Source organism: Tupaia chinensis, unplaced genomic scaffold (genome assembly GCF_000334495.1).
Source record: "Tupaia chinensis unplaced genomic scaffold, TupChi_1.0 Scaffold000465_1, whole genome shotgun sequence".
Classification (NCBI taxonomy): Eukaryota; Metazoa; Chordata; class Mammalia; order Scandentia; family Tupaiidae; genus Tupaia; species Tupaia belangeri.
The window spans coordinates 2,521,006-2,538,893 of NW_006159974.1; the positions used below are offsets into that span (position 1 = coordinate 2,521,006).

At 54.5% G+C, this 17,888-nt stretch overlaps 4 protein-coding genes across 6 annotated transcripts in view; 2 read left to right on the top strand and 2 right to left on the bottom strand.

Moving 5' to 3' along the window:
• The window catches only part of FBXO24 (F-box protein 24), a 14,704-nt gene extending 13,644 nt beyond the window's left edge, over positions 1 to 1,060 (bottom strand). Inside the window, exon 1 of the mRNA XM_014590582.2 lies at positions 517 to 1,060. The gene's annotated coding sequence lies outside the window, so the exon portion shown is untranslated. The remainder of the gene's footprint in view (positions 1 to 516) is intronic.
• Positions 5 to 12,687, top strand: LRCH4 (leucine rich repeats and calponin homology domain containing 4; the record flags this gene model as incomplete). The annotated part of the gene is made up of 18 exons (XM_027774642.1): positions 5 to 218; positions 5,351 to 5,495; positions 5,653 to 5,779; positions 6,228 to 6,333; positions 8,675 to 8,811; positions 8,950 to 9,062; positions 9,203 to 9,302; positions 9,563 to 9,653; positions 9,736 to 9,812; positions 9,926 to 9,987; positions 10,111 to 10,242; positions 10,355 to 10,423; positions 10,502 to 10,605; positions 10,713 to 10,796; positions 11,024 to 11,109; positions 11,459 to 11,596; positions 11,680 to 11,757; positions 12,052 to 12,687. Coding segments are annotated over 18 exons (2,061 nt in total), but the record flags the coding sequence as incomplete, so codon positions are not given.
• Positions 12,688 to 13,245: 558 nt separating this feature from the next.
• On the top strand, positions 13,246 to 15,906 carry SAP25 (Sin3A associated protein 25). Of its 3 annotated transcripts, none has more exons than XM_006155708.3 (6): positions 13,246 to 13,911; positions 14,152 to 14,252; positions 14,332 to 14,438; positions 14,537 to 14,693; positions 14,801 to 14,910; positions 15,002 to 15,906. In XM_006155708.3, exons 1-6 carry the CDS (start codon positions 13,769 to 13,771, stop codon positions 15,293 to 15,295), a joined length of 912 nt encoding a protein of 303 aa, XP_006155770.1. In that variant the 5' UTR covers positions 13,246 to 13,768; the 3' UTR covers positions 15,296 to 15,906. The 3 variants fall into 3 exon arrangements, with proteins under 3 accessions (XP_006155770.1, XP_006155771.1, XP_006155772.1); XM_006155709.3 differs by having other exon boundaries at positions 14,813 to 14,910; XM_006155710.3 differs by having other exon boundaries at positions 14,852 to 14,910.
• An 11-nt stretch (positions 15,907 to 15,917) lies between these two features.
• LOC106735628 (insulin receptor substrate 1-like) overlaps positions 15,918 to 17,888 on the bottom strand; it is a gene marked incomplete in the record, with an annotated part of 3,498 nt that continues 1,527 nt past the window's right edge. Inside the window, 4 exon segments of the mRNA XM_027774643.1 lie at positions 15,918 to 16,590; positions 16,783 to 17,153; positions 17,155 to 17,420; positions 17,760 to 17,872. Coding sequence (XP_027630444.1) covers positions 16,280 to 16,590; positions 16,783 to 17,153; positions 17,155 to 17,420; positions 17,760 to 17,872 — 1,061 coding nt within the window.

Here is a 17,888-nt window from a genome sequence, read left to right on the forward strand (position 1 = left end):
GCGGGCGCCGGTGGGAGCCCCACGCGCCGCCGGAGGTGAGGAGGCGGCGGCCACGACCTCTGTGCCAGGGTCTCCGGGTCTGCCTGGGAGCCGCAGTGCAGAACGGGCCCTAGAGGAGGCCGTGGCCACAGGGACCCTGAACCTGTCTAACCGGCGCTTGAAGCACTTCCCCCGGGGCGCGGCCCGCAGTTATGACCTGTCAGACATCACCCAGGCTGGTGAGTGCTTCTGGGCCCCCGGCCCCATTTGGCCCCTCATTTGCATAGCCCCGCCCCCGCTTGTTCCCCGCCCAGCCTGCAAGTCTGGCCAGCCCTTTCACCTGGCGGTCGCGGTTGTTGCCCCTCCTGATTGGCATAAGCCTGCGACTCTGCCGGCTTTACGAACCAATAGACAATGAACGCACTTCTCGTTTGCACAGAATGCCTAGCATCTTTGGCCTAGCGTTGTAGGACCCTCGGCCCTCCGCCGCTCTTTATTTGCGTATCTACACACCTGTAGGATGGTCCCGCCCCTCACCTGGTTGGCTCATTTGCATGATCTCTTCAACCCCAATTCTGATCGTTCCATAAAGCAGCCCCCAGGGGAGTTCCTCTAGCCACCTCTTTGTCTCCGTCTTCGTCTCCCAACTCCTTTCCCCTGTTCCACCAAGATCCGAGCAGCCCCATGCACCCTCTGTCCACGGATTGTTCCTAACAACCTGATGTTTCTGTTTGCTTTGCTGCAGTCCCGCCCCCTGAAGTCACTGGCCCTTTTTACTCAACCCAGCCAGCCTATGGAAAAGAAGCAAATCTCCTACCTCTCCTAACTCTTTTCCCCCTGAGCTCTTCCGCCTATTATCCCTGATCCCCTTGTCTAGAACTCCTCCTCCTTCCTGCATGTATGATGTCACTATGGAGCCTGTGATCTCATAGGGACTCTAGAATTCTCTTTTCAGTTTCTGCTTTCCCTCTGGGAAGGTATTTGAGACAGTTGCTGAAAGGAAGGAAATCTTATCTCCTGGCTAGGAGAGCTGGCAAGCTGGAGTCTGTCCTTCTCCCCCACCCACAGGATCCCTCTAATCATACTCCTTCCACTCTGGTATCTGTTGATGGTAGGGGGTAGGGGCCCTACTCTGACAGGTGAGTCAGGCTTCAGCTGCTTAGGAGACAGCTAGTGACCTTGGGCTGGCAGCTGGGAGGTGGGGATCAGGAAAGAGGAGGAGAACTGCATTCCAGAAGCCCCACCCTGCTCTGGGCTAGAGTGTGAGCAGGACTTTTCCTCCTCCTGGGAGACATGGACTGGATGAAAGAGTAAATTTCTCCTCAGGCAGGTGCCTGCTCACCTGCAACACTCAGGCTGGCACAGACGTGCCCTCTTTCCCCTACTGTTCTGAGGACAGCCAGTTTAAACCTCGTCACTTTTCTTGCCCACTGCAGTGAGTGGACTTGGAGAATGGATGAGCCCAGGAGCCATTCTTACCCAGCTTGGTCTCATCCCCTTCATCTAACCCGTGAGCTTCAGATTGACCTCAGCAGCTGTGTGACACTAGCCGTCTGTTCTCTTTCCTCTCCCACTTGCTTGTTTTTTTTTTTCTTTTTTTTTTTCTTTTTTTTTTTTTTTTTAGTTTTGACAAAGACCAAATGTTATTCTCTGACTTCCTTAGGGCTCCCAATTGTTATTCTTCATATATTAAATAGAGTTTGAAGAGAGGTATTGTTTTTTTTTTTCTTTTTTTTTTTCTTTTTTTTTTTTTTTTAGTTTTGACAAAGACCAAATGTTATTCTCTGACTTCCTTAGGGCTCTGTTTCAGTGACTGGACTCTTGGGGAAAACTACCAAGAACTCCCTGGCTCCTCCCAGCTCATGCCTCCTTCCACCCTCCTTCCCAGCATTCCGGCCCAGGGTGCAGTCAGTGCTCCTCTGCTTGTGCGCTGAAGTGGGAAAACCCAGCTTCCTGAGAACCCCTCTCTACCCTACTGTCCACGCAGAAATCCTTTCAGGGCCCAGGCTCTAGGCTAGATGTGGTATATCTTGTACAGAATTCTCTCCTCTGTCCCCTCTCCCCAGGCAGTATTCACAGCTTGGAGCAGAAAGGGGAAGTAACAAAAACAGAGTTGTCCATACCCGTCCTCCACATCTCTTTGCCCTCCAGTGCAGACTAAAAACCTTAAGCACTCTGCTGCCGGAACTGCTTTCTGAGCTCTTTCTGAGTGTCTTTTCTGCATATTTCCTGAGGCTCAGGTCTCTGATATCCCTTGGATTCCATTCCCTGAGTCTGACTGTAGGAAGAATACTGAGGTGGGGGTGGGGCCACTCTAGCAAAGGAGAAGTATAGCTCACTCTCTCACAGACCACATCCTGTGCCCCCGTGCCCTGCCTCCTCCAGCCTGGACTCCCTTCTGTGCCTAGTGTTTGCCCCTGCCACCCGCCTACCCATCAGAACTTGATCTACTGCTTTCACCCACGTGTGTGTGTGTGTATATATGCACATACACGCACATGCACACATTTGTAGACACAGAGAAAGCAGGCAGATGGAGGGCGAGGGTGGGAGAACCAGATGCAGTCCTCCTACCCTCTCCGGAACTATCTGCTCTCATGCCAAGGTTGGGGCAGAGGAGAACAGAGCGAGTCCTGGAGTATCATCAGGCTGTCCTCGACCTTGGTAAACACAGGGCCTACCAGAGACAGAACCTGACAGATTATTTGTACTTCATTTCCTGTCATAAGACTCATTTCCTTGGGGGATAAACCCTGGCTTCCCCTCTCTTCAGCTTTTGCTTACCCCTCCCTGAGGAGGGCACTCGAGGAAGCTCACTCAAGTCTTCCACCAGCAGGCCCTGGGGCGCTCCCAGTACAAGCTAAGCTGAAGAAACAGAAACACAGGCCCCTTGAGGCCGAAGCAGTTAGTGTCTCCAGACAGGAGAACCCTAAAGCTGCCTCCTGGCATTGGTATAGGCTTTGCTAGGGATAAGAGAGTGACGATAGACTCTCCTCGCTCTCCCCGCCTTCTGACCTCTTCTGCTTCTCACCATAGCCAAGATGCATGCTGAGGCACTAGTCTCTTGCAGTCGGGGTCCGTAAAAGAGAAAGTAGAGGGCGGCCGATGGAGGTGGAAGAGGAGGGAAGGAAGCTGTCCTGGGCCTAGGGAGCCCTGAGGGAAGGGCCTCCCATCTCCAACTTGGTTTTCTTCCCTTTCCTTCCCAGCCCTTGGGAATCTGTAATTTTTTATTCCCTTGGACCTGGCTTGCTTGTCCTAGAGGCTAGTGGAAAGCTGTTGTCTGGTATCAGGGGGCCTTACTTATTCTCTAGAGTCAGGATATGTTATATTATATTCTCTCCTGTGTTGAAAAAGGCTGGAAGGAAGGGCCCCTGAAGGAGAAGGGGGTGCATTCTCCTAGTGGTTTTCCCCAGGGGTTTTTCACAGTCTGTCCTGGAGCCTCCCAGCCCATCTCCTTACTATTAGGTCTTCGGAAAGTTATGACTATTTTTCTACGCAGAAATACGTCATTATTTTCCCGAAGACTCAGTATTTTCTTGTGAGCACCAACTATATCCTCTGGCACCTCAGAGCAACAGGAACTATAGGAGTATAGCCACTCTTTCTGGATAGCTTTCATTTATCTGAAAATTACATTCATGGTGTGCCCTTTCCCTCCTGTGAGCCTAGGCTTCTCTGGCCCAGTGATGTAAAGTCTTTTCTTTCCCCTTGCCATTCATTGTACTCCAGTTTGCAGAAGCTTTATTTATTATTATTTTTTAAGTTTTTGCTAAAGAGTGCCTGTACTTGCTGGAAAGACAGGGAGAGATATCATCCCTTTGGTGGGTGGCCATGCTGCAGTTTCTTCTCTATTCTCGGGCTTTTGAGCATGCACCCACACACACCTGGTGGGTGTGTTTGTTTGTTTTTTTTTTGGAGAGGTTTTCGCTATAGGGTGCGTACGCTTGCCAGACAGACAGAGAGAGACATAGAGACAGAAAGCAAGAAATCATCCCCCAGGGGGGATGGTCACGCTGCAGTCCCTTCTCTTCCATTCTCATCTCGGGATCTTGGGCACGCACGCACACGCTCCTGGTGTGAGTTTTAAGCCACCGGGTCCGAGACGCGAACCATGGTCGACTACATGGGAGTCCAGCGACATAGCCATTACGCTAACCGCTGGTTCTCACCTGGTATGTTTGTTGAGGTGCCAGGTCTGGAACTCCAACCATGAAGTCGGCCATGTATGATCCAGCTACCTTAACCACTATGCCACTGATTGACCTAGAAGCTTTCTTTCTTTTTTTTTTCCCAAGCTTAATTCATATTATTTTTCTTGTATGAAAACCCTATGTTGTGGCCACAGCTGGAGCCTGGGTTCTCTGCACAGAGATTCTGGTGTGGGTCTTGAAGAGATAGTCAGTGACTTGGTGAACACAGTCTCTTTCCAGGGGTCAGGGATCAGATAGCTGTAGGTCTTGGAGATGGCATCAAAGGTGGCCTTGGCGAAGTTGCCCAGGGTAGCAGTGCAGCCCTGGGCTGAGGTGTGGCAGTCATCAATGCCAGCCATCGGCAGCAACTTCTTGGGCATTAGGGCTGAGATGAGGCCACTGCCTCTGGGGGTGGAAATGAAGCACACCAGCACAAGCCACAGTGACTGATCACCTTGCAAGGGACAGTGTGGGGCTTGCAAATCTTGTTTTCCCTAGTAGCCTCTCTGCACTGGGACAATGGAGAGTTTGGTCTGGATGATGGCCCCTTGGATGATGGTGGCCATCTCCTTGGAGCACTTCACACCCAAACCAGTGTGGCCATTGTAGTCCCTGATGGTGACAAATGCCTTGAACCTGGTCTGCTGGCCAGCATGAGTCTGCTTCTGCATAGGCATGATCTTCAAAATCTCATCCTTGAGAGAGGCTCCCAGGAAAAAGACAATAATCTCAGATTCCTTGATGGGCAGGGAGAAGAGAGAGAGCTCCTCCAAGGACTTGATCTTCATGTCTTTGACCAGGTGGTCCAGCTTGGTGACCAAGATCCAATCCTCGGTCTTGCCTCCACGAGCTCTGCGACCTTGGCCCCAACCATGGCCCCGGCCTGGCTCCAACCATAAGGGCCACTGCCGAATCCTCCACGGAAGCTGCCGCGGCCTCCTATCCCATGGCCTCCTGGGGCCTCTGGGCCCTGCCGCTGCACTGGCATCTTCTGCCATTTGATGTTTTCTTAGAGAAGAAACTAGAAGCTTTATTTGTTTAGGGAGCCCAGGTTTATAGGCCTGATTCTTTAGGTCTGCTGTGGATAGAGAGCTGGACAGCTGGCTCAAGAAGAATTCAAGGCCTTCCTGTCTAGGAATGGACCTTTCCATAGTTCTCCCCTCAACCTTTGCTTTCCCTAGACTTGTCCCGGAACCGGTTTCCTGAGGTGCCTGAGGCAGCATGCCAGCTGGTATCCTTGGAGGGCCTGAGCCTCTACCACAACTGCCTGAGATGCCTGAACCCAGCCTTGGGGAATCTCACAGCCCTCACCTACCTCAACCTCAGGTAGGAGAGGCAGTGCCAGGAGGTGGGGAGCTTGTCTTTCTTAGCCTCAACAACCAATGCATAGTACTCTAGGTCACCCTCCTGGTGACCCTGAGAGGAGCCATTGCTGGGATACCATGTCTGGGTAGTGAATCCACTGCCTTCTTCCCTTCCACAGCCGAAACCAGTTGTCATTGCTGCCACCCTATATCTGCCAGCTGCCCCTGCGGGTGCTCATTGTCAGCAACAACAAGCTGGGAGCCCTGCCTCCTGACATCGGCGCCTTGGGAAGCCTGCGACAGCTTGTGAGGATGGAGAATGGGGGGAGAAAAGGGACTTTTTTTTTTTTTTTTTTTTTGAGAGGTTTTTGCTATAGGGCACGTGTGCTTGCCGGAAAGACAGAGATAGAAAGTGAGAAATCACCCCCCAGGGAAATGGCCACGCTGCAATCCCTTCTCCTCCCTTCTCCGCTCAGGATCTTGGACACACATGTACACGTGCCCAGCATGAGTTAAAGCTACCAGGTCCAGGACTTGAACTGCAGTTGGCTACATAGGAGTCCAGAGACATAGCCATTATGCCAACTGCTGATCCTGAGAAGAGGGACTATTGAGTGGGACACCAGGGACCTCTTGGAGGGATGTGGGGGAAAAGCAGGAAGGCATAGATTAAAAGCAGGTAGCCAGAGATGGGAGGCTATTTTCTAATGGTCCTGGCCTTAAGGCTTCTCCTTCTCTGCTTTCCTACTCCCAGGATGTGAGCAGCAATGAGTTGCAGTCCCTCCCTGCAGAGCTGTGTAGCCTCCCTTCCTTGCGGGATCTTAATGTGCGGAGGAACCAACTCAGCACCCTGCCTGATGGTAAGGAATTGAGAACTGGAAGGTAGGGGTGGATATGTGTGTGTCTTAATTTGGGATGCTATGACAAAACTACAGGCTGTGTGGCTTGTAAAATTAGGAATTTATTCCTCATGGTTCTGGGGGCTGGAAGTCTAAGATCGGGGTGGTATCATGGTCAAGTTCTGGTTGGCTCTCTCATTGTATTCTCCCATGGCATGATGCAAAGTGAGAGTTTTCTGTGGTCTGTTTTATAAATGCACTAATATCATTAATGAGGGCTTCATTCTCATGACCTAAATTACTACCCAAAGGCCCCACCTCTTAATACCATCACACTTTGGGGCTTAGGAGTTCAACATAAAAGTGTGTGTGTGGGGGGGTACCAGCAAGTGGTGTGGTGTATAAGGCTCTGGACACTCTCCCATATGACCAGCTGTGGTTCGAGTCCCGGACCTGGTGGCTTGCTTTCTCGCTTTCTCTCTCTCTCTAGCTCTCTCTGGTCAAATTAAAATGAACAAATAAACAAAATTAAAATAAATAATTCTTTAAAAAAAAAGTGTTGGGGGGATATGAATATTCAATCCATAATGGAACATCTACCTTGGAGAAGTCATATAGGCAAGGAATCTTCATGGAAGAATCATGCCCCAGTTGCCTAGGATTTTGCAGTATCTAAAACAGTGAATGATTTCATTTGTTCTTGACCTAAGCAATTCTCTGAGGCCAGCAAGGCACAGATTTTTAGCTCTATTTTATAAGTGTTGAAATGGGCACAGAAAGAGTAGCAGGTGAGTGCATTGGCTCTGTGTAGAAACTCAAGATTGGAAGGGGCCTTCAAGGTCACCCTGCATAAGTACTCGCTCAGCGAGAGCTCTCAAACATCTGAGTCAGGTGAGGGCCTGCGCTTTCTCCCTAGAGAGATTCTGAATAGATGGGGCCTTGTGTTGGAACCCAAGCAGCCCCATTTTAAGGAACTAATTGTGATGCACTAACATTTGATAGCCTCTTGTTCAGAGCAGGCACACCTTTTATTCAGCCAGCATTGTTTTTTTTGTGTGTACTTCCTGTGTTTTAGGTGGGGACCAGGTACACACAGGTGATGTCACTAAGATCGCTAGGGCTAACTTTGAAAGGTGTATTGACTTATTTAGGAGAGCAGACATTCACAGGGAAGTGCTAGAGCAGGATGCTTAAAGAGCTGAGGGAGGTGGAGGGGGGAGGTAGCCCTTGTCTCTGCTTATGGTATCTGGGGTGCAGGTGCAGCAGGAGCCAGCCTTTGCAGGAGATTTCCCCATCCTTCTACATCTGGGGTGAGGAACTACCATGTGCCAAGCATGAGGTGGGAGGGAGCATGGTCCAGTGGGATGCAGTTAGAAAGGTAAGCCAGGGGTAGACAGGAAAGGCCTGTGCCTGCTAAAGACTGTTTTGAAGAACAAGGGGGAAGTGAGAGTCATCCTTTTTCTCTATCTCCCACTCACCCTTTTCTGTACCTACCCTCCTCCTCCAAGTCTCAGTAGGGCTACAGATAAGCATTTGACCAGGGTTCTCCCTGGGCCATAAAGAGATCCAAGTGAAATGCCCTGGGGACATAGGTAGGAGCAATGAATTCTATGAACCTGGTTGCCTGGAAGGATTCATAAAGGAGATGACACTTAAGCTGAACCTAGAAAGAAGCATGGACAGAAAAATGTTTTTCCAGCTTAGCAAATAGGACCTGGAAAGGCCCAGGGGCTGATGAACTAGAGGGGTGGGCAATGAGGTGGGAAACATGAGTGGAGCTAGATCATAAAAGCCATGACCATGCTGGATTAGGGGGCTGTGATTTTTATTCTATGTCTAGGGTCACAATGGATCCAGACCATGTCCCTTTGACAGTTAGCAAAAGGCACCCCTGTCTGTAGATAGGCAGCACCTTGTTGGGGTATAGGACTTAGCCGGTATAGTACCTGTTGACTGCATGCTTTTGGGCAGGGCATGGCCCACTCACCTCAGCATCCCTGGATGCATGTCATGGGAGGTTTTTGAGCAGTGGATGTCACAATTCGTGTCTTGTGCAGATCACTTGTGAACGAAAGATTGATTGAAGTGTGGAGTGGGCAGTTATGGAGACAAGAAGTGACACACACGGACTAGGCAGGAACTGAAGTCCAGATAGGTCTCATGGTGGTCTTGGCCTGGAAGGTTGACCAGATTTGAGTAGGAAGAGGGGCAGGGTGGCTGTTCCTGGGGAATGACCTGAGACATCTGGGGCAAAGGCTGTGGCAGACCTAGGCTTGAGCAGTTGGCTAGAACAGAGGGCAAGGAAGTGAGCACAAGGCCCTCTCCTTGGCATGTTCCTGACTCTTCCTTCACCCACTCCCAGAGCTGGGGGACCTTCCTCTTGTCCGTCTGGATTTCTCCTGTAACCGTATCTCCCGCATCCCGGTCTCCTTCTGCCGCCTCAGGCACCTGCAAGTTATTCTGCTGGACAGCAACCCCCTGCAAAGCCCTCCTGCTCAGGTGAGGGGTGGCTCTGGGTGGACCATGGGGCAGGGTGAGACTAGGCAGGAGTGAGGTGGGTCCCATTGGTAGCCAAGTTGGCTCTCAGGAGTCATCCTTTCTTGCCTGACTTTCTAATATCTGCCTCCTTGAACACAGATCTGCCTGAAAGGGAAACTTCATATCTTCAAGTACTTGTCCACTGAGGCTGGGCAGCGTGGGTCTGCCCTGGGGGATTTGGCCCCTTCTCGCCCCCCAAGTTTCAGTCCTTGGTAAGTCCCAGGTGGGAAGGAAGAAGCCCTTGTAGAGTTAATATCCCTTCTTGGTTCCAGGGACTCCCTGGTTTGCAGTGAGAGGGTGAGGGGGTTGCTGCCCAGCACAGGGCTGACCAGGTCTTCCTGGCTGGTCCCAGCCCTGCTGAGGATTTATTTCCGGGACGTCGGTATGATGGCGGACTGGACTCGGGCTTCCACAGTGTTGACAGTGGCAGCAAGAGGTGGTCTGGAAATGAGGTAAGAGTTTCCTTTCCAAGGGAGGTTGAGGGTCAGCCCTGGGAGAGAACCTCTGAGCTGGGGACCCCATACCTCTAAGTCTCAGAGTGATGGACAGTGGCTGGAACCATCCTCTCTTCTCTGTCCAGTATTCCAGGGAGGAACTTGTTCAGCAACAGACACCAACCTCAGTCCCACACATGACCCTATGGGCCCTGTGCCCCTGAGCCCCCAGCACAGCAGGGAGGCCACCTTCCTTCTGTGCATCTCTGCTTTTACAGTCCACAGATGAATTTTCAGAGTTGTCATTCCGGATATCGGAGCTGGCTCGAGAGTCTCGGGGTCCAAGAGAACGGAAGGAGGATGGCTCTGGTAAGTAGTAGGGTCGCTCCAGGGAGGATGAATGAGGGCCTGAGGCTTTCATTTACTTGTCGACATGCTCTGGTCTCTCTAGCTGATGGAGACCCTGAGCAGATTGACTTCATTGACAGCCATGTCCCTGGGGAGGATGAAGAACGAAGTGCTGCTGAGGTAAGGGTTCAACCATGTCCTTCCACCAGGAGAGGTGGGAGCTAAAGTGAGGGTGGCAGTGCAGGTTTGGGGGAGCAGGCCTTCTCTCAGCCTCTCTGCTGTTTTCTCTTCAGGAGCAGCGGACACCTGAATTAAGCTCTGTGACAGGGGATGGAGAGAGGGCACCTGGCACCAGGTACCCTGAACCCCCTGAGCCAACACTTTTTCCCTCTACTCCTGGCCCCTAGCCCTCTCTCTTTCCCCTGACCACCCCAGTGCGTCAAGCACAGCACTCACTGATCCTGTCCTTGCCCCTCAGGCGGGAGGAGCCAGCTGGGGAAGAACGGCGGCGCCCAGATACCTTGCAGCTGTGGCAGGAACGGGAGCGGCAGCAACAGCAGCAACAGCAGCAGCAGCAGAGCGGGGTGTGGGGGGTCCCCAGGAAGGACAGGTGTGGGCAGAGCACAGGGTTGGCTGGGCTGTCCGCCCCTCCTGAGCTGCTCTGCTCCTTGAGGTTGGTGGGCCCTACCGGCATGCTCACCTCACTTTTTCCTGTCTTCTAGTTTTCTGAAGCTGGGGTCCAGGGCTGCTGGGGGTGGTGTTGCCGCTTCGTCTACCCAGGCCACCTATAAGTATGTTTGTTCCCTCAACCCTGGTCCCCCACACTCTTCCTCAATCACCCTTCTGATTCCCTTTCTGTTTCTCCTCAGCGGCATGCCCAAGTCTAATGTCACCCAGCTGGGAGCTTCAGGGGGTCAGGGAGCCCATGCCACTGTCCCCACCTCGCAGGAGCCCCTTCCTATAGCAGAACCAGGTAGGACAGGGTGTAAGTGGGTGAGGGGATGCTGGGACCTGGTGACCTGAGGGAGGAGTAGGACACTGAGGGGATATCTCTCTGCCCTCCTGTCTCTTGGCCCCTAGCGACAACACCTGCTCCCCGGCCACTTGGCTCCATTCAGAGACCAAACAGCTTCCTCTTCCGCTCTTCTTCTCAGAGCGGCTCAGGTGGGTCCCCAATCTTCTGCATACTGAGCAAGCACTGACCAGTGCTCATCAGCACCAACTGCTGGACTCATGTCATGTTTCTGGCCTGGGAGCCTCTGCATGTTGTCCCTGTATATTGGAAATCCCACAACCAGAGAGGCAGGTGTGGGTTCCAGATCACTGAGACCCAGCAACAAAGATGGCATTGAGGGTTGGAGAGAATCCAGGTGTCCTCCTTTTCCTCATAGGCCCTTCCTCACCAGACTCTGTCTTGAGACCTCGGCAATCCCCCCAGGTTCCAGACAAAAAGGAATTAATGGCTCAACTGCGCCAGGTAGGCAGAAGTGGGAGCTATGTGGGCAGGGCCTAGTAGCTTCTTCCTTGAGGGTCCTTCCTCAGGACCCAGGCTCCTTCACTACCCCTTGCCCATCCTGGTACTTCCCTGCCAACCCTGACCTGCTTCTTCCTCTCCCTTGTTCCCAGATCCTTGAGTCACGGCCAGACAAAAAGGAATTAATGGCTCAACTGCGCCAGGTAGGCAGAAGTGGGAGCTATGTGGGCAGGGCCTAGTAGCTTCTTCCTTGAGGGTCCTTCCTCAGGACCCAGGCTCCTTCACTACCCCTTGCCCATCCTGGTACTTCCCTGCCAACCCTGACCTGCTTCTTCCTCTCCCTTGTTCCCAGATCCTTGAGTCACGGCTGCAGAGGCCCCTGTCAGAGGACCTGGCTGAGGCCCTGGCCAGTGGGGTCATCCTCTGTCAGCTGGCCAACCAGCTGCGACCCCGCTCTGTGCCCTTCATTCATGTGCCCTCACCTGCTGTGGTAATTTGGACCCAGGGCAGGAAGTAGTGGGGGAGAGGGCCTCCTATGGCCTCTCTCTTACCGTCTCTTCTTACCTACTTCAGCCAAAACTTAGTGCCCTCAAGTCACGGAAGAATGTGGAGAGTTTCTTAGAAGCCTGTCGGAAAATGGGGGTTCCTGAGGTATGGGGGCTGTTCTCTAAAGAGTGATTGCATGCTTGGCTCAGCTGAGCACATTCCATGGATAGTGGGTTCCATTCACATTGGGTGTCTGCTCCCAGAAAGAAGCACATCAGCATGCACTGGCTGCACGCCCCCTGCCCTGCACGTCTGCGGTGTATTGGTGTGGCTCTGGCTCTGGCTCTGGCTCTGGCCCCAGCATGTGAGGGCAGGGGTGGGAAGGACTGTCTTGTTGCTGTGGCTGCTGCTGATGTCTGGCCTTTGTCCTTGTCCATCTGCCCTACTCTCCCTTCCTAGGCTGACCTGTGCTCGCCCTCGGATCTCCTCCAGGGCACCACCCAGGGGCTGCGGACCACATTGGAGGCTGTGAAGTGGGTGGGGGGCAAGGCCCCCCCACCCCTCTGGCCCCCTGCTGGTCTGGGCGGCTTCATCTTCTTCTACGTGGTCTTCATGCTGCTGCTCTGTGTCGTCTACACTCGGCTCCTGGGTTCCTAGGACCCGAAGTTACCCTTCCCCAACCCCTGTTCTATTTATAAGACTCCTGCTCAGTCCCTTTTCCCTACCGGCAGTGCCTTCAGCCCCTACCAAAGACACTAGTGAACCCTTCTTTTACAGACACTGACCTCAGAGGCCCCACTCTGGTGTCCCCAGACCCTGGGCCCCCAGCCTCTGGCCTCCCTCCAATAGCCCTTCACATGTCCTCACTCTCAGTGCTGATGGTGCCTTCGTGCCCTCTCTGCCCCTGCCCTCTGTTCCCTCGGAGGGCTAGCAGGAGCTTGAATCTTGCCCTTCCTCTTGCTCCTGCCCTCTCCCTCCCATGGCTGGCTGCTATGGGGGCTAAATTATCTCTGTTTTGTAGAGAATTCTTATTTGTAGGGGATGCAAGGGCCCAGGCTGGGTTCCTGTCCCTGTGTATAAACTGTACAGACTGTGGCTGTGTGCGTGCGCCTGTTTTTGTCTGCTCCTGCTGTGGCCAGGCCCAGCCCTGGCCCACCCCCTTGGACTTGTGTGCCAGCTTGCCTGCTGCAGCATTTCCCTCTGGAAATGACAGGCCTCTCCTGCCCCCTGTGCCTTGGCCTCTGTGCCTTGGCCCTCGGTGTTAGCCCCCTTGTGTTACCAGCTGGCAGCTTCCTTGTCTCATTTGTCCTCAAGCTGTGAGTGCAGTGTCTACTCAGTGCACTCCTGATCTGTCTCCTACACCTTGCCACGGGCAGGGAAACCGAGTGGAGGGGGGGGTGACAAGGGGGAATTTAACCTGGGCCCCTCCCACCAGGAGTCCCTGTGCCAGCCCCACCACATCCTGGAAGAGGAGGGGGCCCCAGGAAGGGGCCTTCCTTACATCGCTGCTGTCGTCCATGCACTGCTGGAACGGTCTTAGGGGTGGTGGTAGGGGTGCACGGCCTGACCAGTCCAGGACCCCAGGAACAGAGAAGACGTGCTTGGGCCCCTGCCCTCTCAAGGACTTGGTGAGGGCGGCCTTGGCCTGGCCCTGATCCTGGGGGACCCTTCACTTGTGGGGCTGACGCCTTCGTGCGCAGTCTAGAGCCTGAGTGGAACACAGCTCCGGATGTTATGTCAAGTGTAATAAAGAGAAGCCGGATGCCCTCTAGGTTGGCCTGTGTGTGTGTGTGTGTGTGTGTGTGTGTGTGTGTGCGCGCGCGCGCGCGCACGTGTGTGTGCGCATACAAACGATGGCAGCCCAGGGACGGGGGTTGCCTCAGCCGACATCGCCTCCAAAGCCAGGTTCCACTGTGCTGCTCTCAGCACCCCATTTCTGTGCGTGGTGGCGGGGTTAAGGTTTGACTGGAGTGCGCAAACCCCGCCTCCAGGGGGCGCCCTGCAGGAGCGCGCACCACGTGGCCGGGAGCGCGTGCGCATAGGACGCGAGGCCTGGGAGGTGGGCAGCCGACCTGGGTTTTCTGAGGGGAGCACAGGGCTGTGCGGCTGAAGAAGGCCGAGGAGGACAGCGGGCACAGGGGCACAGCGGTGCTGCCCTGCGCTCCCCCTACACGGCATGTTACCCTGGCCGCCTCCACCGTGGGGCGTGGTCAAGGAGGCAGCGGCGGAACCAGGCCCTTCCATGGGCAGTGACCAGGGCGAGGCTTGGAGCTCTGAAGAGGAAGCCCTACGAGAGTCAGGAACACCCCCCCAGGACAGGTAAGGGGCTTGGCCGGAGCCAGCGGAGAACATGGGTTTGCGGGGCCCTCTGTTCCTGTGAGTGGCGCTTCACATAAGATTGAGAAAATCCTCTGTCCATATTGGAGAATAGGTGCCCTCAGCCTCCCTGCACCAGGCACCCTTTGCCGGACCACAGGCCCGGTCTGGACAGGAGGCTTGTACCTGAGACGGTGATTGTAGGAGCTGTGACTGGAGCATTTCAGTTCTTCTCTCTCCCAGGCGGCAGCTCCAACCCCTCAGTTCTTCCTGGACCCAGAGAGAGCAGCTGCTGCCATGCCACTCCCCAGGCCTGGCCACCGAGCAAGTCCTAAGAACCCCAGGTATGCAAGGGGCCTTGCTGCCTTTACCCCCAACCTCACACCGACTCTGCCTGTTTTAATCTCTTCAAGTGTCCCCCAGCTCCCCTTTCCCCCCAGATGGCCTGGGAGGTGGCCCCCTCAAGGATGACCCTGCTAGCACCCTGGGACCCCAACTACCACGCTAAAGCAGGACCTCGGTTGATGTGGGTGAGTTGGGGAGACCTTATTTATGGCTCTGGGCCAGAGGGGGCAAGAATGCCTTGGGAAGGGACTGTGACTCCAGAGAACTCTCCTCCTCTCTACAGGAGGCCAGCTGTGGGTCTGGTGCCTCCTTCTCTAGCCGGACCTTGTGTCATCCCTCATTCTGGCCTCTGTATGAAGCAGCCTCCAGCAGGGTCCTCAGGCCCCTAGCCCCTACAACAGGGCATCAGAATGGAGACAATCAGGCACCCAGAGATGCAGGTACTTCTCTTGGTCCCCTTAGTCTCTGGGGTAATGCTGCAGAAACTCTAGGAGCGCGGGGGTGGGGAGCAATGCAGAGGTGTGGGAATACCTGGCCTGTGCCCCAGCATTCTCCCCAGAGCTCCCAGTGATGTGCCATGAGGATATCTTTCTCTCAGACCCTCTGCTACCCTGTGGACAGCGTGTTCCTCTGTACCTGTCTGAGGCCCCTCAGCAGGTGAGAGCTCCTCCACCTGCCATCTTCCACTCACTCCATCCCAGCTTCCCTGCAGGGCCAGACAGAGACACTTCTCTTCCTCTCTCCTCAGGTGATGGGCTCCATGAAGCTACTGCTCCCACCCCCCGTCATGTCACCCTGGGTCCACCCCACGCCATCCCGGGGCCGCTCCACTGCCTGGCTCAGTGGGCCTGAGCTGATCGCCCTCACTGGCCTGCTGCAGATGAGCCAGGGGGAGCCCAGATCCAGCTTAGCGTCTTCCTCAATACCCTCTGCTGGCACCTCAGACCCTGTCTCTGACCACCCAGGTCCCAGTGATGACCAGAGCTGTTTTCACTGCACTGACTCATCTCTCCCATGGGACCCAGACACCCATTGTCCATAGTCCCTCTGGAGTAGTGGGTCCCTCACCCCTCAGGCAAGTTCTCTTCACAATAAAACAGTGTTGGTTTGCACAACAGGCTCCCTGTGGCTGATGGAAGAGTAGGGCATAGAGGCAGGGCTGGGATCTCTTCCTTTATGGCTGCAATCCTCTCAAGTCCTTATTGCTCATTGCTACTCCCTATAGTGGAGTGAGGGAATCCAGCCACCTACGGCATCTTAGGCTGACAGAGCAGGGCACCTTTAATGAGTGGGTGGGTGGCCACAGTACAGTGCTGGGGCCCAAGGTATAGGAAACATCAGCTCCATCAGCTCTGGGAAAGGAAGGATTGTGTGAGCACGTGACTGGAATTGGGAGAGGCAAGCTAAGGAGCAAGGGAAGGCATGTCATTTTTGGGAGGCAATATCAGTAAGGTCCCTGGTGCCCCCATCCTTGTACTGAGGGCCCAGAGGTTCAGCGCTGGGGCTGGGTGGGGGTGTTCTTTGGCTCAAAGGAGACACACAATGCATTGCAGGTTTGTGGTTAGGGACAGACCATGTCTTCATCAGCAACAAGGTGACAGTTTATCAGTGGAACTGCCAAAGCCAAGCTGAGACTCCAGTGTTTACCATATGAATCCTGTAAGGAAACAGAGGATCAGACTTCAGCTGGGAAAGCCCAAAAGTTGATAGTTTGCCTGGGTGGGCAGAGGCTGGGGGTCTAGAATTTTCTCCCTTAAAAGATTCTTAACTTCTCAGGGGAACCTCCTGTGGATTTCTTCAGCAGAAGGAGGGATAGAAGGTACAGCTCAGTGCCACTGCAAGCCACACTTACAAGAGGGTGGCTGGGCCTTTGTTGTCCCCCTCCTGGCCAGGGTGCGGAGGTTAGGAGGCATAAGGAAGGGGGACACTGGTAACTTTGCCCTATTTTCCCTACCACCTTCCCCATTCATCAGTTAACTAGAGGAAGCAGGGCTGCCGGGTTTCCTCACCTGCACCCCCTGAGGTTCTAGAACTCAATGGCTGCATAGCTATCTGGAGGGAGAGCGCTTGCCCCTGGGTCATTGCCACATACCTTCAGAGGAAGTATCAAGTCCAGGTCCACATAGTTGAGGCAGCTGTTGGGCCTGGCAAATGCCCATTCTGGTGTAGCCGTTGGTCCCATAACCAATGCACACATACTCCCCAACCAGCTCTGATGACGGCAGCGAGCAGGGCAGGACCTCCGCTGTTTCCCAGCTTCCCCCAACGGCATGATAAGCAGCCCAGAACCACGGTTGAGGCTCTCCAATGTTGGGTGTGTAGGAATGGGGCAGGGAGCTCAAGGAAAAGGACCCTGGGGGAAAGTGATCCATGGGCGCGTATCCAGTGCTCCCCCCAGTTTGGGAGCGCCTGGCAGGTAGTAGTGCTGGCGGCAGCCAGAAGCAGGCCTGGGGATGCCATCACTATGTAGCAACCCACTTCTCCACCCCCCCATGGGCTCATAGTCTCTCCCAGCTTCCATAGTTACTTAACCTCCACTCCAATCTAACTCCTTGGGGTAGGAGGCAGCAGTCCCCAGCCTCATCAGGGTCTCAGTGATTTGCTCGATCCTCCTACCCAAGCATCGCAGACGGCTCAAACCACTTGATTGGGCCGCAGTGGCTGGGCTTTCATAAAGCTGGTGAACAGAGGGTCTGGAGGTGTTTGTTGGGGGATCCCTGGGCAGTGACTCAGCCCTGCCACCTGCAGCATCACTCCCAAGTCGCTTCACAGCGGCCAGGACCATCTCGTGAATGCTTTGGGCCACCACAGCATCAAATGTCTGCAGCCATAGCTCCCTGGGACCTGTGGGTGCTGAGCGTCCAAGCTCCAGGAAGAAGAAAGAGTCTGCGTGGCCACATGGCAAAGCTGAGCAGAGGAAAGCACAGGGCAGGTGGTGGCACTATCCAGACGACTCTGGAACCCGTGGCCCCTGGCTCACATAGCAGGGTCAGGGCCCCAGAATCCATGCACAAGAGGTAGCCACCGCTGCCCAGGCCCTGTGTCCGCCCCAGACCTTTAGGCCGAAGTGTTACAGGCCAGATGTCCAGGAATGTACCAAGGATACAGGTCCTGGGGTCGTCTTGGGAGCTGGAACCTAGGGACAGTGGGGTGGTCACAGGGATCTCCTAGGTCAGGAGGCTGGAGTTACTGTGCTCTGAGAAGTGAAGACCTATAGGTGCCTGCAGCTAGCCTGGTGGTTAAGGGTGCTGGACTCTCCACATGGTGGACCATGGTTCACCATGGTCCTGACCTGGTGGCTTTCTTTCTCCGCCATTCCCTGATCAAAATAAATAAAATAATTATTTTTAAATAATTGAAAAAAGAAGTGAAGGCCTGTAAGTACTTAATATTTGAACTTTCGATGGCCTGGGAAGGGGCAGGCCACGGATACACCAAATTCACAATCCACTTCCCACCCCACCGCCCGGACTCATCCGCGAGGGGCTCTGGCCTCACTCACCCGCAGGGTGCACCTCGAGCAGGGTGTTGTACCATGCGCTCCGCCTCGCCTCGCTGGCGGTCGCCACGCCCAGGCTGCTGTCGCGCGTGTAGAGGACTATCAGGTGGCGCTGGCGGGGGGCCGCGCGCGGTGC